Source organism: Fomitiporia mediterranea (genome assembly GCF_000271605.1).
Source record: "Fomitiporia mediterranea MF3/22 unplaced genomic scaffold FOMMEscaffold_5, whole genome shotgun sequence".
NCBI classification, from domain to species: domain Eukaryota; kingdom Fungi; phylum Basidiomycota; class Agaricomycetes; order Hymenochaetales; family Hymenochaetaceae; genus Fomitiporia; species Fomitiporia mediterranea.
Window position 1 is genome coordinate 2169146 of NW_006760390.1, and position 18738 is coordinate 2187883.

An 18738-nucleotide genomic window follows, 5' to 3' on the forward strand; every position below is an offset into this window, starting at 1 on the left:
CCGGACCGCAACAGCACCCGAAATAGCCGAGAATTATTCGGAAGAACGTTATTCACGGCTCAGACGTTCACACTGCATACATCCACGATAGTGCTTAAAGCAGGTGAAACTCTCACAGGCCCGAGAGTACACTTTAAATCCGCACATGCTGTAGCATAAGATCATCCTAGTATCTCACCGTCAAAACAGGCCCTTGCTAGTAGACGGAGTGTTCAGTCAGAGGTAAGGACTGACTCGAATTTTCTATATAATATCTTCCCCGTAATTATAATGCCGTAGACTCATCAGCCGTACTGCACACCAGATGGTAGGAAGTACAATGTCAAATACGAGGAAGATTGACTGGGAAAAGGTCGACCAACCCGACCTTGTCCTTCAACGCTTTACGAGTAGGCGATCGCAAGTATACGGCACAAAAGGCGTCGTTTCGGCCTCTCAGCCACTTGCAGTAGAAGCTGGACTGGAAATCCTTAACAAAGGTGGCAATGCGGGTATGCGATGGCTTCCTGCACAAGAGGAGTTTGAGCTGAGAAATCAATTTATTAAACAGCGGATGCAGCAGTAGCAACTTCTGCGGCTCTTAATTGTACTGAACCGACTTCTTGTGGCATTGGAGGGTAATTATCATACACTCATGTGATTCTACAAGGTACTAACGCTATGACGACTTCAGAGATGCCTTCTGTTTGTTCTACGACGCAAAAACGAAACAGGTCAAAGCACTTAATGGTTCAGGACGTTCACCTCAGAAGCTCACATTGGAATATGTACGCTCGCGCGGGATCACGGGCCGCTCAATACCCCACACAGACTTGAACTGCGTCACTGTTCCTGGAGCCGCGGCAGCATGGGTTGATACAGTAGAAAAACTTGGAAGGGGAAACCTCACAGTCGCTCAGGTGCTTGAACCAGCGATTCGCCTCGCGGAAGAAGGGTAAGGAGAACGAAAGCACTTCGTTCGAAACGCCAGCTGAATTAGCGGGATAACAGTTTTCCAGTTTCAGAATTAAGCAGTTACTCTGTGGGTGACTCAGGCTTGCATGCTGCATTTTCAATATTGATGTCGTGTTTCTTCTCCCCCTTCTAAGTGGCAACGCTCGGAGCCACTCCTTAAGCATGCATCGCCAAACGGCGACGCTATGCTTCTCAACGGCAAGGCGCCTCTTCCCGGACAGATCATGAAGCTCCCAGACCTTGCCAAGACATTCAGGTCTGTCGCTGAACATGGCAAGGACGGTTACTACAAAGGCCGCATCGCAGAAGCAATTGTCGAGCTTATCCAGAGCAAGGGCGGTCTCATGGAACTTGACGACCTTGCAAAGCATGAAACGTCATTTGTAGAGCCCATAAGTTATACCTATGGAGGTGAAGTTACTGTGTACGAGGTGAGCACCTTCTTTCGTGGCTGAACAAAATAGTCAGACATTAATTGGTCACTTATAGTGCCCTCCAAATGGACAAGGTTAGTGTGATTGATGCTCCACTTGATTAACTTACAGAGAATGCGCATCCAGGTATCACCGCACTTATGGCTCTGGGAATACTCGATAGTATACAAGATCTGTTTTTAACGAAGCCCATCCAGGAGATGGAGCACAACTCCGCCGAATACCTACACTTACTGATTGAATCGCTACGGTGAAAGGTATTCTCGGCGTGCCCTGTTCGATTCTAATCAAGGGTTTCGTTAGACTCGCTTTCGCAGATAGCCAATATTACGTGACGGATCCTGAAGTCGAACATATACCAGTGAAAGAGCTACTAAGCAAGGTTAGCCAGATGATGAAGATGGATTGATGTGAAACTCACTTATTGTCCAGGAATACCTGGCATCACGGGCAAAGTTATTTGACCCTTCACGAACAAATCCAGAGGTCATCCACGTTCGTCAATTACTCCATAGTACTCAACCTCGGGTGCAATTTCTGACCTGCTAATGGTAGGGAAATCCAACGAACTCGTCTGACACAGTTTATTTCTCTGGTATGTTCTACCATAAAAATACGAAGATTGTCAATACTCATACGCGGCAGTCGTGGACCAGTGGGGTAATGCATGTAGTTACATTCAAAGTAACTATGCAGGTAGGTTCACTTTATATTCGTAAGGATTGCGTTTGGTTGACGTTAATATATCTGCAGGGTTCGGAACGGGAGGTAAGTTACTCGTCAGATAAACTTTAAAATTTATGGTATTTACCGGACTGTCCCTAGCCATTCCCAAGGGTTGCGGGTTCACCCTGCAAAATCGAGGCTCGGGTTTCGTCCTGCAGGAAGGCCATCCTAATCAATTGAAGGTATAAACATCCCACTTTATGAAGTGATGTGCGGCCCAGTCTAAAAAACTGTCTTATCAGGGTGGTAAACGTCCCTATCATACCATTATACCAGCCATGGCCCTTCGCGGGGATGAGCTCTTCCTCTCTTATGGGGTTATGGGAGGGTTCATGCAACCCCAAGGGCACGTCCAGGTCCTCTTGAATATGCTTCGCGGATTTACGGCCCAGGCTGCCCTTGATGCGCCGCGGTTTTGTATCTCGGCAGGGCCTGCTGACTCGGAAGTGGGAGGCGTGACTGGCAAGGCTGGGGACATCAGCAGTGAGGTATACTTTGAGGAAGGTATACCAGAATCTGTAGTGCAGACACTTCGAGGTACGTTCGAGCTTGTTACTTGCGGCTGTTTGGAATCTGAGCGGCGCCTTTATAGCGATGGGCCACAAATCATTTATCGCTAAGGACTTCCAAAGAGGGAAGATGGGCCGTGGTCAAGTAATCCAAAGAATCGTTGACAAGGCTAGTGGTCGTACTGTCTGGGCGGCTGGTTCGGACCCTCGTGCAGATGGACACGCGGTGGCTCAGATCTGAACATGCTGTATATTGAATGTCCTGTTAATGAATTGACGAACAAAGCAGATGAACCATAGCAGGAATTAGTACAGTACATAGTCCGTTCTAAAGCTGTACAATTGAATAAAGTAATGAGTATGTGCAATATTGAGAGTCTACATTCGTCTATGTCTCTCAGTCCCAACTGCAAGGAATACTTAATCAGCAAACATCCAATATACTGTTTCGAAATGCATACTTGCTTCCGTCCTTCGGTATTCGCGGAGCTCCTTCGTCATGTCTGGTCCCGTTACCTGTCCCCAGCCAGCAAGTGGAACGACCAATGCGGTCAGATTATCCTCGCTCCCGATCTCGTCCGCGAAGTCGAGAATGGCTTTGGCCGCGGCCTTCGGATCCTTGGCATTCCTTGCAAGGTCGACAATTTCCGCGTCAGACAGTACCGAGGAGATACCGTCGGTGACAAGAACCATATAGGCCCATTCGGGTCCGTGAAGTAGTTTTGTGGTCACTTCTGGCTCAGCAGTGACACCGTATTGTTTGTAATCCATATCACCAATACTGTTTCGTAAATGCTGTATAGTGAGATGGAACGGACTACTACCTCCTCAGTCAATGAGGACAGACATACCCTCGAGTATTGGCTAGCGCTCCCATCCACCTAAGACAGAAGAAAAGAAAGTAAGACGATGGATTGAATACAGAGGAAGAGTGTGAACCTAGTCTCCCCGAACGAATCCATGACGAGGCGCGAGCTACCCCAGCGGCGCAGCCGTGCTGATTCCCCCGGAGCTTCAGCATGATGATCGTGCGTCATCCGAAGGGGATGACCACCATCTCTCGAGCAGAGTATGAGACGCGTATCACTATCATAAATCGGCGGGCAGAGTAAGTCAAAAAAGAAGCGACAATTGCATAGTCAAGCACCTCACCCGACATGCGCAACCGTAAGTGCGACTGTTTCAGCAGCGAAGAAGGGTGTGGCTGGTACATCGAGAGATTGGAGAAGAGCAACAGAAGCAGTTGCACCACATGTTTTTGACTCATGCACGACCCTGTCCGCCTGCAAAATAGTTCATAATTCGTGAAGTTCAGTATTGGGTGGATGAAACCTTACCTCCAGAAATGCCAGTGTAGCTCTCGCCTCAAGATCCATCTCCTGTTCGGAGGGCGGCCGTGTCAACCAAGGCTGCAAAACTCCACCTCGGAACCGTCTGAAATAACCGCCAAGCTCCTTCGTCCATGCAAACACGTCTGGGATTTGCGATTTGTCCACAGACTCGAAGAGCCCGTGAAGATTCTGATGCAGGAACAGAGAGACTCCCTGTCCGCCATGGCCATCGTAAACGCCAACGAACACAACCTGCCGTGCGAACTCATCGCCGACGGCGCCCGGATCCCAGTCTATCCCAAAGCTCTTCTTGACACTTAGACGTAGTTCTTCGGGATTAAGTGTAAGCGTTGCGAATTGGTGCGAGTCTTGCTGTTGGCTGCAAACGATGAGGTGAGCACTCACTTGTCCTACAGTGTGATAGGCTCAAATGCACTCACGGTCTATTCCCTCGCGCTTCTGCGATGCCAATAACTCTTGGGGAACCTAGTGGTATCCTAAGAGCACCGCCGCCTGATGAAGTTTCAGTCAGCAGCTTCAATGAGCCAGCCTTAGGTGCACACCTGGAGAAGCGGCTTTTAAGTACGTATGGTAGCGCCTCCGTTCTGCAAGCCTAAGTAACGATCGTGAGTGTCGGAGAGGAGATGATAACATGCAGCAAGGTCTTCGGCGCGTGGCTTCTCGACCGTTGTCATTTCACGAACGGGTGGACACAGCATGCACAGTCCAAGAGACGCGTTGCTCAGCAAAATGACGCGCTCAAGTATTGAGGTAATTTGTTATTATATTACATTCACAACAATATTCACAATACATATTCTCTCACTCATGCGTAAAAGCTTCCTAACCTTCTTACCAATACTTCACTTATCTTTTCTTCATTAAGCTCATGCCATAACGCGTTTGGGATTTCCTTCCAGAAAACTAGCAATGTTGTCGACTGTGTCGGACCAAAAAACCTAGGAACAACATTATCGGCACGCCACAAAGACAAATAACAGAACAAGTGTACCTCATAGTTGTCATCACTGACATAACCTGTGTGGGGAGATAGCGTAACATTGTCGAGTTTGCGCAGGGGATGGTCGAGCGGGAGCGGCTCAATGTCGAAGACGTCCAGGCCAGCGCCAGCAATCTTCCTCTGACGCAGGGCATCCACCAGCGCCTGCTCGTCGACCAGCGGTCCTCGTGATGTATTGATGAAGAAAGCCGTAGGTTTCATATTCGCGAAATCAGTTGCATCGATCATGCCATGGGTGGACTCCGAAAGGACCATGTGGATGGAAACGATATCGCTTTGCTTGAATAGCTCCTCTCTGGATTCAATATATTCAACACCTGCGGCATCTGCCCGTTCTCGGGTAAGGTTGGGCGACCAAGCAATAACTCGCATGTTAAATGCCTTCGCTATCTGGAAAACAGCTCGGAAATCCTCCAAGCGAGAGAAATCAGCAGACAAAACTCACCTTGCCTGTTGCCGCCCCAAGGCGACCTGCACCCACGAGGCCTAAAGTGCGACCAAAGAGCCCGAGAGGGATATGCGATTGCCAACGAGGCTCCGGTTGTCGGTTAGTCTGCTGTCTTTAGACTTTAGACTGAAGCGCTCACATTTCCCGTAACAACAGCCATGTGTTCATGAACGATGTACCTAACTTCTAGTTCAATTTCTGCTATTACAATTTTATAATGACTTTTAATACCGCGCGGTAGACAAGATCAGGGCCCAGATATGTTCAAGAGTAGAAGCACCCTTTCCAGAGGTTCCAGAAACGACAATGCCTTTCAATTTTGCGTGGGCAGTATCAATACCCCTATTCACCAAACCTGTGGTCGCAATCAACCTGAGATTCGGGAGGCGGTCCAGCAAGGATGCAGAGAACTTGGTACGCTCTCGCATCGCACAGATGATAGAGTACGGTTCAAGCCGCTTGACAAGGGAATCCTCGTCATGAAGCGTTTCGTCGTAGACATCAACCGAAAGCTTGTCCTTGATTGGAGTCCAGTCCGCGCTGGTGAAAGCTACGTGCTGGTAATCATCAAGAATAGCAGCTTTTACTTTGTCTGGCATGAGTTCAGGTCTTCAAGGACGAAGTTGATGCAGTTTAAGGCTTAGAGAGCGCCATAATGCAAGATGACGCCTTACAGTCTGTGAGTTTGTAAGCAGACAAAATACACCAGTGGAATAAGAATAGGACAGCTTCCGAATCTGAGGGATGCATAAGACTGCCAGACTCCGAGCAGCCAGAGGTACTTAGCAAAACTGTACTGTGGGAGTTTAGATGATCGATGCTTTTCACCAACCCGATGTCACCACGTGATGATTGTCTGTTCCGTCGCCGACATGTCCTACAACTCATCCTATGTCTCCATTATGCATTTAAAATGTCCTGGAATCAAGTCGTTTGGAACTTGTCCTTGTGGGGTTATCGTCGCCTTAGTACCTTGTAGATCACTGTTTCAGCTGTGGGGAAACATCAGCGGACGTGATTGCGCTTGACGCACTCGGACGCGAACTCTGACTTTGAGGCTTTTCTGCTTCCATTTGCAATATATCGACTTATCATGGGGGCACTCAGAGCCAAGGAGATGCCGCAAATCTCTGAGCCTCAATTCAACGAATGAAGCTCCTATTATGCTGGCGTATATTGGCCAAGGCACCGTGGACCTGCCTCGGCATAGGGATCGCTCTCCTAACTTGGCCGTCCCTCTAGCAGACAATCTCTCGCTTCCTGTCCTCAAACATGGTATCTACACGTTTGCATTGTTGGGAAGCAAGTCAGACATTAGGATTACAACATCGAATCGTCAGTCAACTCAGGCTTTTTGTTTTCCCGGCGGCCTGCTCTAGCGAAGGTGGTTCTCCCGGAGTTTGTGGTAATTAACCTACACACACATCAACCTACGGAGTGACGATCCTGCAAGGTCAGCTGTAAGCGGGACGCATCATAACAAGCACTAATGTTTGCCGTATCGGTATTAATCTTTCCAGCTTTGTCCACCCAGGCTCTCCTTTCATCGATCTTTTTACGTGTTGGCCAGACCCAGTGCTATTTTCGCGGTTGGCTCCTAACTGCGACTGACTGTATGGAAATTTTCATACTCTAGTCTTTGGACCTTGGTATGAAGAAATAAAATGGAGAACTCTCGGCCAGGCCATACAGCATGATATATTCTGCGTCTAAAGGCTGCACCATTTCTAAAGTCTAAAAATGGACAAGTTAAAATGTTCCTGTGTCTGGAAGGCAGAGAGCTGGACATGCGATACATCCGCGCTGGGCGAGATCAAATCACAAAGGGTCGACGGCTCGATAAACTTGAACCTACTTTTATGCATCCTCAGGATTTCCAACCCTTGATGCTTCCCTGTGCTTTCTGCTTCTTTATCATGACACGTGTTCATCTGCGTTTCTTCAAACTGGATGAAAGCCAAAAAATGGAAGGTGAATAGACTCACGCGAGCACACTGACCTTTGCTGGAGAGACCTTTCTGAAGAAACGGAAGTTATCATCGTGAATAGGAGGATTCGGAAGAGTCCGGGGAGTGAACTGTTTCCCATATGGTGGGGTAAGGTGGGCGCGGGGCTGCTGAGTGCAGGGCCACGCGACCTATCTTGGTTCTAGTCAATGGCAGCCAATAGAGCTCGGCGCTTTTCCTTATCTACACCGTTTGTTCAATTCCATCTTGCAACAGATCGTGCCTGCTAGACGCCCTCTTAGGAATGGTCTACTAATCAAACTATCCGCCACCCGGTGCAGGGAAGGTGTTGTTCCCGGTCTTGCCTTGCGCTTCCCGCTTTAGAATATAATAATGCTCACTCCACCTTTCGGAGACCCTCTGGCTCGACATCCCCTCATTGCCACCATCGACCAGCCAGTGCCTCCGTACTTCCCGTGTCTTCACCGGTGACTACGATGTCCGACTTGGCGAAGGAGGGCTCTGGTACCACCGACGTTACCAATGATGACTTTACTTTTGGTCAGAGGCTAGGAATTGTCTTCATCACTGAGGCCGCTTTCCTTTCCCTCTTCTCGGTGCTCGGGCTACTCGGTTACATCGCTGTGCGCCCGTTATTATGACTGTGCATTCACTGTTTGATTTGACTCTGGTCTAGTTTTCTGCTAGGAAGACTCAGGGGAAACGACGAAGACGATGGTCGATGTCAACGCCCTTGCATGTCTACTTCCTTTCAATGATGGTGGCCGAACTATTTCAGGCTACTGGTGCGTAATGAATACCATATTAATTCGGTCGGAACTGGACATGTGACGGCAACCCCTTGTTGTACAGGTGCTATTTTGAATCTCAAGTGGATTGAGAGAGCAGTAAGGACAAGTTATCGATAAGTCACAAGGTTGGTGTAATTGATGATCATTTTAGAGCGTTGACTCCGGTCCATTCTGCGTCGCCCAGGGTATGTGTACTAAAATTACTGACACCCCCATAAACTTATCGCCTGTGCAAATAGGCATAATCAAACAGATAGGCGATGTATCTGTTGCACTCTGGTAAGCCATCTAGCTCCTGTTTGCACAGTAATTAACTAACGGGATGCAATAGCACCCTGGTGAGTGGCTAGCGGACGTGACGGCTTGCAGCGACATACTGATTCTCGAGGAAGGCAATCGCAATCCACACTTTCACCGCTATTGTTTTCCGATGGAGTCCTCCAAATCCACGACTTCTTTCAGTCCTGGTGTTATCAGTTATCTGGCTGACAGTCGTTTTGATCATCGTAAGGCACTAATGTACAAACATCATTACATTACTCATATCTGCTTTAGGTCATAAGCGCTGCGACTCACAAAAATAATCTGGAGAACTATTGGTCGGACACTCAGTACTGTGAGTCAACCGTACTGTGTCCAGTAATTCAAATATTGATAGTAGGCTAGGGTGTTGGATAGCAAAACCCTACAAGCTACAACAGTACCTACTGGATTATTGTTTCATGTGGGCGACGTGAGTATCAGATCTCAATGATGCATTTCGGATGTTGACAATATTATCCTTGTTCGCTGCGCTTCAGTGCATTTGCTAACATCATCCTTTACATCCCGATGGCATTGGTTATCAAGGGAGTCTTCACGGTTAATGGGCGTAGGGTAAGATATAAGGGACCAGGGGAGCGGAAACAAATTACCACCCAAGGATCCTTGGGAAGCAGTGGAAAGGGCGTGGACAGCATCGCCATGCAGATGCTTTTGTGAGTCTAATTCCTTGGTCAACTGGATAAGATGAAATGAACGAATGACTGAATCACCGCCCATTTAAAGCTACCCCCTAGTTTACACCCTGACCGTCCTTCCTATCGCCATTGTCCGTTTCAGAGCGTTCTACGACGAACATGTCCCCTTTACCTATACCGTCATCGCGGACGTCCTCTTCTGTTGCTCGGGCTTCTTCAACGTCTGTCTATACGGGTTCACTCGCCCTTCGCTCATCCCCCGTCGTGAATCACTGGCTGTCAGCAACCGTAATATCAACCACTTTTCCTTCTCCCTCCGCAGTCCCACCGTCGACCAACCACTCTCAACCCGCCCATCTCTCCTCCCACCCCGCTCGCCAATGGGTGTACTCCCGGATAATAGTGAGGTCTTTCGATTCGAACAACACTCATTTCGGGATTACGACATCCACTCGCTCGAACCCTCACCAACGAAGACTGGACTAAGCCCGTCCTCAATATCATCTTTCCGGACCCACAGCCATGAGTAAAGCATGCTCTTGTATGTAGTATGTAGATGTCCCCGCCTGTTTATACCGTTAATATTCGCTGTTACCCTTGTCCCCCCTGTCGCTCGTTACCAAACCTAACTTGTAATTCTCACTTAGTGTTGTATGTAATTTTGTATCCTTTGCGGCGGCGAGCGATTTTTGTTAATAATAATTTCATTTGGCAATTGAGACATGCGCAATTAAGAATGAATGAAAGCAGTGTATAAACATCCCTGGGACATTGATAATCTAAGAAGGTTTGCCAAAACATTGGCCAGCCGAAATACAAGGAACTAGAAACACAATAAGGCGCCTTTTGGAGATTAATCGTCGAAAGGATACTAAAATGGGCGGCAGTCAGTAAGGGGAATACGTCACAATACCAGTAAGAGCATACCTCGAAAGATGCTGGCGGGTCCGCTTCAGGTCCGTTCTCATCAAGGGCGATATGAGGACCAGTTTGCGTTGACGCTGCTGGAGTTAGGCCGATCGCGTTCGGCGCTGTAGGCACGGCATTTGCTGGTGGAGCAGCGACAGGGACCTCGGCTTCGATGAATTCAACTGGCTCACCAGGCGCCTGGTCAATGAGTATGAGGATTCCGCCTCCACCGGCATATCGTTCGGATGTAACCCCCAGCGCCGTAGTGGTCGGTGTTTTCACGCTCGATGAGAACGATGCTTTCCCCTTTCCAGACTTCGCTGACCTCGTCGAAACAGGTCGTACAGGATGGAAGCGACCTTCGGAAGGGAAGACAACATGGGCAAGCTGCGCAGGTGTAACACGAGAAAAGTTCGGCAGCTTTTCAGATGAAGGCTCTTGTTTTCGTTTCTTCGCGTCCACAGTTTTTGCGTCCGTCTTCTGCGCATCAGGTAAATTGGAGACTGTGCCAGCGATAGGAGAGATATCTCCCGGCACCACCGTTGATGATGACGACTCATCAGCTTTCATTTCAATATCACCTTTCGGTTCCGGCTTCGGTTCCGGCTTCGTATCCTGTTCATACTAATCAACGGATGTGGCTTCACGAAGGAAGGAAGACTCACTGTCTCCATTACGTCACCGTTTGCGGTTGCAGCTGCCTTTTCTCTCTCCTTTGTCTTTTCCCGTGCCTTGGCTTTCGCGGTCGTGGAAAGCACAGCTGTTGTGACCTTCATGATTGGCTCTCTGGTCGGGGGTTTGGTGGGAGCAGGGTAGGCAAAGAGGCTGGGCTTAGCATTGGAGACGAACTCAAATTTGGTAGCCTAAACAAAGGGAAAAAAGAGTTGTACTTAGTTTTCAGCATCTAGTCAAACTGGTCTAGTAAAGCTCACCTTCAAATCTCCATTCAACCCGATGATCGCAGTAGGTTCAAACGCGAGGCATGCGCAGTGTGCTAGAGGGAACCAATACCAGAACTGGCAGAACAAGACCATACCAACAATGGCATTCGTGTTCCGACTTCCTGCACGGCTCTGCAGACTAATTGTAACATTACGACCACCGGCGTCTATTAATCCTTGCCCTAATGCAGCACCGAAGCGAGCCATTGGATCTTCGTGCTTGTCTGCTACTACTTTTGCATAGAGACTGCGAGTGGAGGACATGGATGGGCAAGCAGCCTCAGACTGTTCTACTAGGACCATTCCGAGGGCGATGAATGCACCCTGACGCACAAAGTCGACTGGGTCCTTGGTCATGGGTTCAAGGATATCCACGGCATCTTGAAGTCCAGTGCCAGCGCAAGCAATACCGAGAGCTAGTGTTGCTCCGCAGCGGACGTGTGGGTTGTAACTCTCGCTAAGTAGTTGCACTATCCGTGGTACCTGCCCGGGATTCTTGAAAAGCACGAACGCCAGAGACGTGACGGCCGCACGTCGGACATCGTCAGAAGTATCGGAGACGGCAACGTGGAGTAATTTTCGAATGGCTCCGTTGTTCGAAGTACCAGCATAAGCAAGAGCGATAGTGTATACGCCACCGTACCGCAGAATTGGGTCCTAAATTGACTTATTCAGAAGGGTATAAACCAACAGATGCGATAAGCATACCTTGTCAGCAAGGAGCATCGTCCCCATTTCGTCGGCTTGTTCCTGTCTGCCATAGTAGAGGAAGGCCAGCCCAACAGCAAGACCACGAATAATCTTCTCGTGTTGTGTCTCTCTAGCATACGCCAACATCTCGTCAGCATACCTTGCATCAGCAGTTCCGAGCATAACAAGACCCATCGCATAACCGGCAGCTTCACCCGCAACGGCAGAATCAGTGTATAGAGCCTGCTTCAGGTCGTCGTACGACTGTTCGTTCTTTCCGCCCATACCAGCAACTCCAAGGCCTAAAGCAGCACCATGTTGTACGACCTCATTTGTCGCAGCCCTTAGCTTGTCACGTAGGTAGCTTTCAACATCACGACCGATACCACATCCTGCGTTTACGAGTCCAAGAGCGTAAAGTGCCCCGCCCTCTGAATACTGTGCTCCTTGAATGCCTGGGGGCTGACTGCCACCCTCTACAGGCAGGTACGGGCCAAGGATGTTCATTCCTTCTTCAAAGTGACCCTTGTGGATTACTCCGAGGCCCACGGTGGCAGAAAACTTTGCCCAGTTAGTTGCTTTCCCTAACCATTCTAGGTTCTCTCGTAGAAAAACGTCAGAGGTGGTTCCTGCATGCATGAAGGCATTCTGGAAAGTAAGCGCGTTGTGATAAACTGATGACCGTGGTTCGAGAACGTCCTAGTAGAACGATCAATCTCTAACGTGTGTAAGTGCATTTATGAAACCACAAACCTTGGTATTCTTTAGAATAAGCATATCTACTTTATTATTTCGCCGCAGGAACTGTAGGTATAGTTTCACGGACTCTTGTCCAGTTAAAATCTGACGAATGGTATCATATATTTCTTTGGTTTGCTTAACTTAAAGTTAGTTAAAATACTCGAGATGATACTTTAGAGACATACCGAATCGCCCTCTGGAAGACCGGCTCTAATAGCCACTAAGAAGTCTTGACCACCACCTTCAACGAGGTCGAACGCAAGTTGGTAAGCAAGGAGCTTCTCTTCGGGTATCAGTTTCGTGAGCATCGGCACGGTGACCGAAGGGTTGCTGAGGGTTACGAGTATACGGGTGACCGCATAAACGTGGGATGCCTTGGATTCAAGGGGCGGAAATAGTGGGAGAAGGAAGTTGAGGACTTCATTTCGGTATGAAAGCGAAAAGTTCATGTCGATCACGGAGTCCATTGCATACGAGAGCATCGATACATCTTGAGTAAGTTTGAAAATTTCTAAGATGAGGTCAAGGCGGTGCGACTCGAGTGCAATTCCAATGGCCTGCATGATAAAATTTGAGAAATAGAACATGGAGGGAGTATTAAATACGTACTTGCTTGTGCTCTCCATCGTCAATGCATCGCCTGAATATGCTCTCAATGATAGTTTGCAAACGCGGGTCAATCTTCTTTGCAGATGTCTCGTCCACACGGAGTTCGACGTATCTGTCGATTGCCTTTGCTAAAGGAACAATTAATATGGTGACAGCGAGGGTGAGCCAAGAGTTTACACACAGATAACTGTTTCAATATATTCCTCCGACCCAAACACGCGACTCTCAGCCTCAAAGGCGGGTCCGGCGCCAAGAGCGAAGGACAGAGCTTCGTCATGTTCGCCTAGAAAATAATAGACCTTGCTTGCGAGTAGAGCAGCAGAGTCGCGGGCCTCCTTCGGGAGCTCTTTGCTTTCATACAGCGCCTCTCTATGTTATTATGATCAGTCTACCAAATAGAGAACTCAAGTGGACGGAGACAGCACGCACATGATCGGGATGTGCTCCGAAATTTCTGCCCAAAATTGAGGCACAAGAGGGACAAGGGCTAGTAGGGCATGTTGCTTAACGAGAGGCTCTGGCTCGGACAGCAGAGCTAATACACCAGCTGCAGAAGTCTGTGCGCGAGCAACCATGGTGGAAAGGAGGAAAGGTGCAGGAAGCAAGTTGCTGGTCCGCGTACGTATGCACCTCTTGCACGTCCACTCACTCACGCACACCGAGACGCGTCAGCTCTCGTGGCGCGTCTCCCGAATATGGACAATAATTCCCACATGAGTAACCCGTCGATCACGACCCATTTAGGACACTTATTTTTGGAACAAACTCGTGATTTTACGATTTTTACAAGCTGGCAAGTTCAGGAAAACAGCTTCCTATTGCGGCGAAAAACTACAAACTAACGACCAATCGAGGTCACGTCGGGTATACGACAATCTACCAGTACCCAGAAAAGAAGATAAAAAAGAGTAGCTACACATCGTTCAACGAAGGTCGTCAAGAGGCAAGTATAAAGTAAATAAGCTATGTCAGCGTCCATGTCATGTAAAAGAATTGTCCGTCGGGCATTAACTATGATAAAAAAGTAACGGCAAAAGGCAGAAGCACTCTAGTACGAATACGATCAGAGCAGAAGAAGGAAGACAGCTCCAACGAGTCCGAGGGAAGCGGTCGCTGCCCCCATCGTACGAGAGGCTCCGCTCGCTGTTGAGCCCGACGAGTCAGAGCCAGAACCAGTGCTGTTGGATGAAGTGCCATTCTGTGCCATAGCAGCTGCCTTGAATGCAGTGAAGTTCTTTGTGCTACTGTCAGCCGCGTTCCTAAATTGTCACTAGTCAGACAACGTATCCTGCTCATTAGTTAAACGCAACCTACAAAGCGAACACCATTCCTTGTCCACAGTGGCCAGTTTGACGACACTACGTTGTAACGATATCAGGGAAGTCATACAGCGGAACGTTTGGTATACTCACGTAAGCCCAAACTGGCTGAGTGTTGTTGACAGTAATGCTGTACGTCGGGAAAGTGGTCGCATTGGCCTGGACGGGCATACTGTAGATCATTTTGGTAAGCATCAATTAGAGTGTGAAAATGAAATTACAGTACTCACAAGCCGGAGTCAAAGCCGTCAGTACCGGTCGACGCTCCGAGCTTCTCGCAAGGTGCAGCGAATGAGCTCTGGGTCACTGAGTGGTTCTTGCTCTGGCTGTAAACGTTCACGAATTATCAATGAGAAAGCGACAATTCACGAAGGAGGAAGAAGCGCATACAATTGGAACACAACGACATCATTAGGCTGGGCAGAGACCTCTGAGGGATTGAAAGTGAGACTGCTACTTCCACCAACGACGACCGTGTGTGTCGCGGCAGCGGCAGCAGCGGTCGTCGACGCAGGTGGGCTGGAAGCGTCAGAAGTCGCTGCTGGTGTACTACCACCGTATGCGTACGAGGATGTCGCTGACGCGTTACCCGAGAGAGATGCACCAACCGCGAGAGCAGAGTTCTTGAAATTTGTGAACGAGTTAGGAGATCCGTCAGCACCGCAGTTGACAGCGAAGACCATTCCCTTGCCGCAGTGACTGGTCGGGGTGCCAGCAGCTTGCGCGCAATAGACCCAGATTGGCTGAGTGTCGTTAACAGTAATAGTGTACGTAGGGAAGTTGGCCGTGGTACTTGCGTCAACCGGGAAGCTATGAACCCGGTTCAGTTGCCTACCATCGACTACAACATGCATATCTACTTACAATCCAGAGTTGAAACCACCATCTTTTGGACCGCATGGGTCGGCAAATGAAGACTGGACTGTAATGTATTCAGCATGTTAGGCATCTCACTTGTAAATTAATAGCATTACCTGCGCTGTGGTTTTTTTGCTGGAAGGTGAAGACAACCTGGTCGCCAGGGGAAGCGAACTAGAGATGACAAAGTGAGCTCGCAAAGAATGATAAGAACAAAAAAGGTGAAGATACGCACAATGGCCTCAGGGTCGAACATCAAGGCTCCAGATGACGAGCCGACGTTGACATTGTGGACTTCGGCAAGAGCGAAGGGTGCAAGGAGAAGACCAGCGGACAGGACGATGGAAGACAACATGACTTGAACTAGCCAAATGACGAAAGTATGAAGGATGTGAAGAGACGCTACTCGCAAGAGGGCGCAAATATGTACTGCCAGAGGACACTGCCTTTTAGAAAATTAAAAAAGGGAGGGACAAGAGCACCAGGCGGGCCAAGGACAAAGATGATAGGTGAAAGGAAACAGTGAAGGGGTGTTGATGGGCATTTGTCCAACAGTATATAAGGCGGGAACTGGGTAGGCCCGGCTGCACATGTGCTTCTAGAGAAGAAAAAAACTACAATAAGATTTGCGGCACCGGATATAATAATAGCGGATCCAGCCAATGGAGTGCAGTGCCTCGACAGATCTAATTCCACAAGTGCCAATCATCCTTTTCTCGTCGCAACCGCCTGTTGCCTCCCACACAACAGTTGTGAGAAGATGTAGCCGCCAGTGGTCGCATGATCTGCATCTTCAAACGTCACTGAAACGGTCCTAGAGGTACAGAGGCGTTGATGAATCACTATGATGAACACCCAGGTGCTGAGAGTGGTTTCGTTGTTTGCAAAAAGTCAAGGTAATGCCGTGCGGGGTGAAGGTGATCGTAAAATTAAGCATTGTCCTTGACGTAGCCTTATGTGGCAACTACTTCGACCGTTTTGGGGATGACAGGAGACATTTATGCCGATCATTTTATGTCGTCTACAATTAATGGCTCGCCTCACATCCGCCAGGCGAGACGCCATCCATCTCATGCATCTCAGTCGGGCATGGCGGTGTCAAATGCTGGCTCGACCGCCGCCTCAGGTCCTGCGTCATGATGCTATCATGTCCCATTGGCAACGTCCAACTTTACAACCCGTCTTCCACCTCTAGTAATCACCCAACATTTGATACTTTCGGGTTTCTTTACGAATGTCCAATGATGGCCATCTTTGGCTCGGTCCACTATCAGGCTTCCAATATTCGTCTTATAGTCTGGGGGACGCGGATGCGATTCCAGCGCAACTCAACTCACTCTGTGTTCTATCCTTCCTGCTCGCACTAGCTCGCACCTCCTGTAGCAAACGTCGTCTGGAAACTGACATGATCTCCCGCGGAACAAAGTCGAAAAGGCCTCTTCCCACGTTTGAAGTCGGTCAGTCTATTTAAATCTGTGCCTCGCCCCGCCTCGCCGCCTCAGCGTGGTGGTCCGCTGTCGGTGTCAACTATTTATTAATACTGACCTGGACCGGCATCGCCATTGACAGGTTCGGATTATCGCATACTTCATGTTTTGGGAGAGGGCGCGTACGGCACAGTCGTGGCTGCCCTCCACGAACCGTCTGGAACTCACGTCGCGATCAAGAAGATCTTGCCATTCGATCACACGTATGTACTGAATCACGAGAACATACTGTTTCTGATCCTGATGGCGTACTCTAATGACTGTAGCCTGTTCTGCCTCCGAACGCTTCGAGAACTCAAGCTCCTCAAGTTCTTCTCACAGACGGCGGTCAATGACAACGTGCGCCTCCGCTTGATGGCAATGCACGCCTTCGCGCTAAACTGATATCCCTTGCACAATAGATTATCTCAATCCTGGATATCATCAAGCCACCGTCATTGGATGATTTCAAAGAAGTCTATTGTAAGCACACAACTGCAGGCTTAGTCCCCGGTCTCGTTATCTAATTTCATTTTGTAGTCGTTCAAGAACTCATGCAAGCGGATCTTCACCAAATAATTCGGACACAACATCTCACGGACGACCACTGTGAAGTGAGCCATTATCGCCTATACCTTATCCGAAAGAGCGTCGCTCAGCGTTTACGCAGTATTTCATATACCAAATCCTTCGAGCTATCAAATCGATGCACAGCGCCGACATCGTACACAGGGACCTAAAGCCAGCAAATATCCTTGTCAATCAGAATTGTGATCTCAAAGTATGTGACTTTGGACTTGCCCGAAACGCCCACACTGGCACTCCAGCAGGCGAGTCTGGACTCATGACTGTAAGTAATCGTCGTGCTATTGGGCTTATCCGTCAAACTCACTTAGGAACTTGTCTAGGAATATGTCGCCACGAGATGGTATCGCGCTCCAGAAATAATGCTCTCCTTCAAGATGTACACGAAGGTGCGAACAACGTCAAATACACACCCTTCTCACAGCATGGTTTCAACTAAAAATAATTGACAGGCCATAGACCTGTGGGCAGTCGGATGCATCCTTGCTGAAATGATGATGGGGAAACCATTGTTCCCTGGTCGAGACTACGGGCATCAGCTTGACCTTATCCTCGATGTTATCGGTACGCATTTGTCCACCTCCATTTTAGAAGCTCATGTTGATTGGGACATTAGGCACACCAACTCTTGAGGAATATGCCGGAATCACCTCCCGCCGCTCTCGTGACTACATTCGTGCACTCCCGATTCGTAGACGCAAACCACTTATATCGCTCATACCGAGCGCGACTCCTTCCACAATTGACTTCTTATCTAACACGCTCGTAAGTATATCTTCCAAGTCCAGATCGAGTCGATGTATCAAAATACTGAACTGTGCAATTCACTTCACAATAGACATTTGACCCAAAGAAACGGATGACTATAGAAGAAGCACTCCGCCATCCTTACGTTGCAGCATATGTTAGCTCTCACTACCCTTTATCCCTTGCGACCGCTTACTGACATACATTTAGTACGACCTAAATGACGAACCTGAATGTTTCCCCATGGACCCAGAATACTTCCACTTTGATAGTAAGTTCTCCTCACTCGCTTGTCGAAGTCAGACGAATGGAATGGCGGTGATCTAACTAACCAAACGTATCTCATCTCTAGCCCAAAAAGAGATGCTCGGCAAAGCCCAGTTAAAAGGTGGACTCTCTAGTTTCTATTGATCGCGGCTTTTCACTCATTCTCTGTTTCTCTGACAGAGCTACTGTACGAGGAGATCCAGTCGTTCACACCGACCCTCGGACAATAGAGACACTCCATATTTCATATTCGGTCTCGGGCTTAAGTTATTTTTAGGGTGGATGGATTACATGAACATTGACAGTGCAGGCACATTACTCTAATTTAATTCGGTACTCACAATGTCGTATTATTATCTCGCTACCTCGCTAAATCTACCAACTGGACATACGTACATTATAATACCAGCAAATCAATTGAGGTACGGGTATGAAGAAAGATGGAAGACGCCAAGCTACAAAAAAA

The 18738-nt window shown here is 48.6% G+C and overlaps 7 protein-coding genes across 7 annotated transcripts; 3 read left to right on the forward strand and 4 right to left on the reverse strand.

Moving 5' to 3' along the window:
* Window positions 1–319: 319 nt before the first annotated feature.
* FOMMEDRAFT_83566 (gamma-glutamyltranspeptidase) lies at window positions 320–2864 on the forward strand (the record flags this gene model as incomplete). The annotated part of the gene is made up of 15 exons (XM_007265705.1): window positions 320–491; window positions 551–617; window positions 674–934; window positions 991–1021; window positions 1089–1385; window positions 1444–1462; window positions 1515–1638; window positions 1692–1770; window positions 1821–1883; window positions 1944–1983; window positions 2034–2084; window positions 2142–2156; window positions 2214–2296; window positions 2357–2651; window positions 2707–2864. 15 exons carry the CDS (start codon window positions 320–322, stop codon window positions 2862–2864), a joined length of 1755 nt encoding a protein of 584 aa, XP_007265767.1.
* A 137-nt stretch (window positions 2865–3001) lies between these two features.
* FOMMEDRAFT_155287 (protein serine/threonine phosphatase 2C) lies at window positions 3002–4649 on the reverse strand (the record flags this gene model as incomplete). The annotated part of the gene is made up of 8 exons (XM_007265706.1): window positions 3002–3030; window positions 3085–3404; window positions 3475–3504; window positions 3563–3709; window positions 3776–3906; window positions 3961–4333; window positions 4395–4467; window positions 4541–4649. The coding sequence occupies 8 exons, from the start codon at window positions 4647–4649 to the stop codon at window positions 3002–3004; spliced, it is 1212 nt and encodes a 403-aa protein (XP_007265768.1).
* A 160-nt stretch (window positions 4650–4809) lies between these two features.
* Window positions 4810–6178, reverse strand: FOMMEDRAFT_167410 (D-isomer specific 2-hydroxyacid dehydrogenase). The gene is made up of 6 exons (XM_007265707.1): window positions 6098–6178; window positions 5655–6032; window positions 5563–5602; window positions 5421–5510; window positions 4967–5365; window positions 4810–4913 (listed from the first exon to the last, which is right to left on the reverse strand). Exons 2-6 carry the CDS (start codon window positions 6020–6022, stop codon window positions 4842–4844), a joined length of 969 nt encoding a protein of 322 aa, XP_007265769.1. The 5' UTR covers window positions 6023–6032; window positions 6098–6178; the 3' UTR covers window positions 4810–4841.
* Window positions 6179–7866: 1688 nt separating this feature from the next.
* On the forward strand, window positions 7867–9670 carry FOMMEDRAFT_155289 (uncharacterized protein; the record flags this gene model as incomplete). The annotated part of the gene is made up of 11 exons (XM_007265708.1): window positions 7867–8013; window positions 8067–8175; window positions 8243–8277; window positions 8333–8366; window positions 8421–8460; window positions 8513–8519; window positions 8574–8687; window positions 8737–8797; window positions 8848–8914; window positions 8982–9158; window positions 9229–9670. 11 exons carry the CDS (start codon window positions 7867–7869, stop codon window positions 9668–9670), a joined length of 1233 nt encoding a protein of 410 aa, XP_007265770.1.
* Window positions 9671–9837: 167 nt separating this feature from the next.
* On the reverse strand, window positions 9838–13639 carry FOMMEDRAFT_106664 (26S proteasome regulatory complex, non-ATPase subcomplex, Rpn2/Psmd1 subunit). The gene is made up of 10 exons (XM_007265709.1): window positions 13460–13639; window positions 13212–13399; window positions 13031–13158; window positions 12607–12978; window positions 12434–12556; window positions 11699–12379; window positions 10982–11647; window positions 10715–10912; window positions 10068–10664; window positions 9838–10011 (listed from the first exon to the last, which is right to left on the reverse strand). Exons 1-10 carry the CDS (start codon window positions 13603–13605, stop codon window positions 9994–9996), a joined length of 3117 nt encoding a protein of 1038 aa, XP_007265771.1. The 5' UTR covers window positions 13606–13639; the 3' UTR covers window positions 9838–9993.
* A 192-nt stretch (window positions 13640–13831) lies between these two features.
* Window positions 13832–15718, reverse strand: FOMMEDRAFT_106669 (uncharacterized protein). The gene is made up of 8 exons (XM_007265710.1): window positions 15443–15718; window positions 15324–15381; window positions 15214–15271; window positions 14740–15159; window positions 14580–14675; window positions 14443–14521; window positions 14345–14388; window positions 13832–14289 (listed from the first exon to the last, which is right to left on the reverse strand). Exons 1-8 carry the CDS (start codon window positions 15560–15562, stop codon window positions 14094–14096), a joined length of 1071 nt encoding a protein of 356 aa, XP_007265772.1. The 5' UTR covers window positions 15563–15718; the 3' UTR covers window positions 13832–14093.
* A 723-nt stretch (window positions 15719–16441) lies between these two features.
* On the forward strand, window positions 16442–18502 carry FOMMEDRAFT_155293 (CMGC/MAPK protein kinase; the record flags this gene model as incomplete). Its single annotated transcript, XM_007265711.1, has 13 exons — window positions 16442–16664; window positions 16777–16897; window positions 16961–17033; window positions 17096–17156; window positions 17214–17287; window positions 17344–17523; window positions 17582–17647; window positions 17711–17822; window positions 17875–18023; window positions 18097–18162; window positions 18216–18276; window positions 18358–18393; window positions 18453–18502. 13 exons carry the CDS (start codon window positions 16442–16444, stop codon window positions 18500–18502), a joined length of 1272 nt encoding a protein of 423 aa, XP_007265773.1.
* Between the last annotated feature and the right edge of the window lie 236 nt (window positions 18503–18738).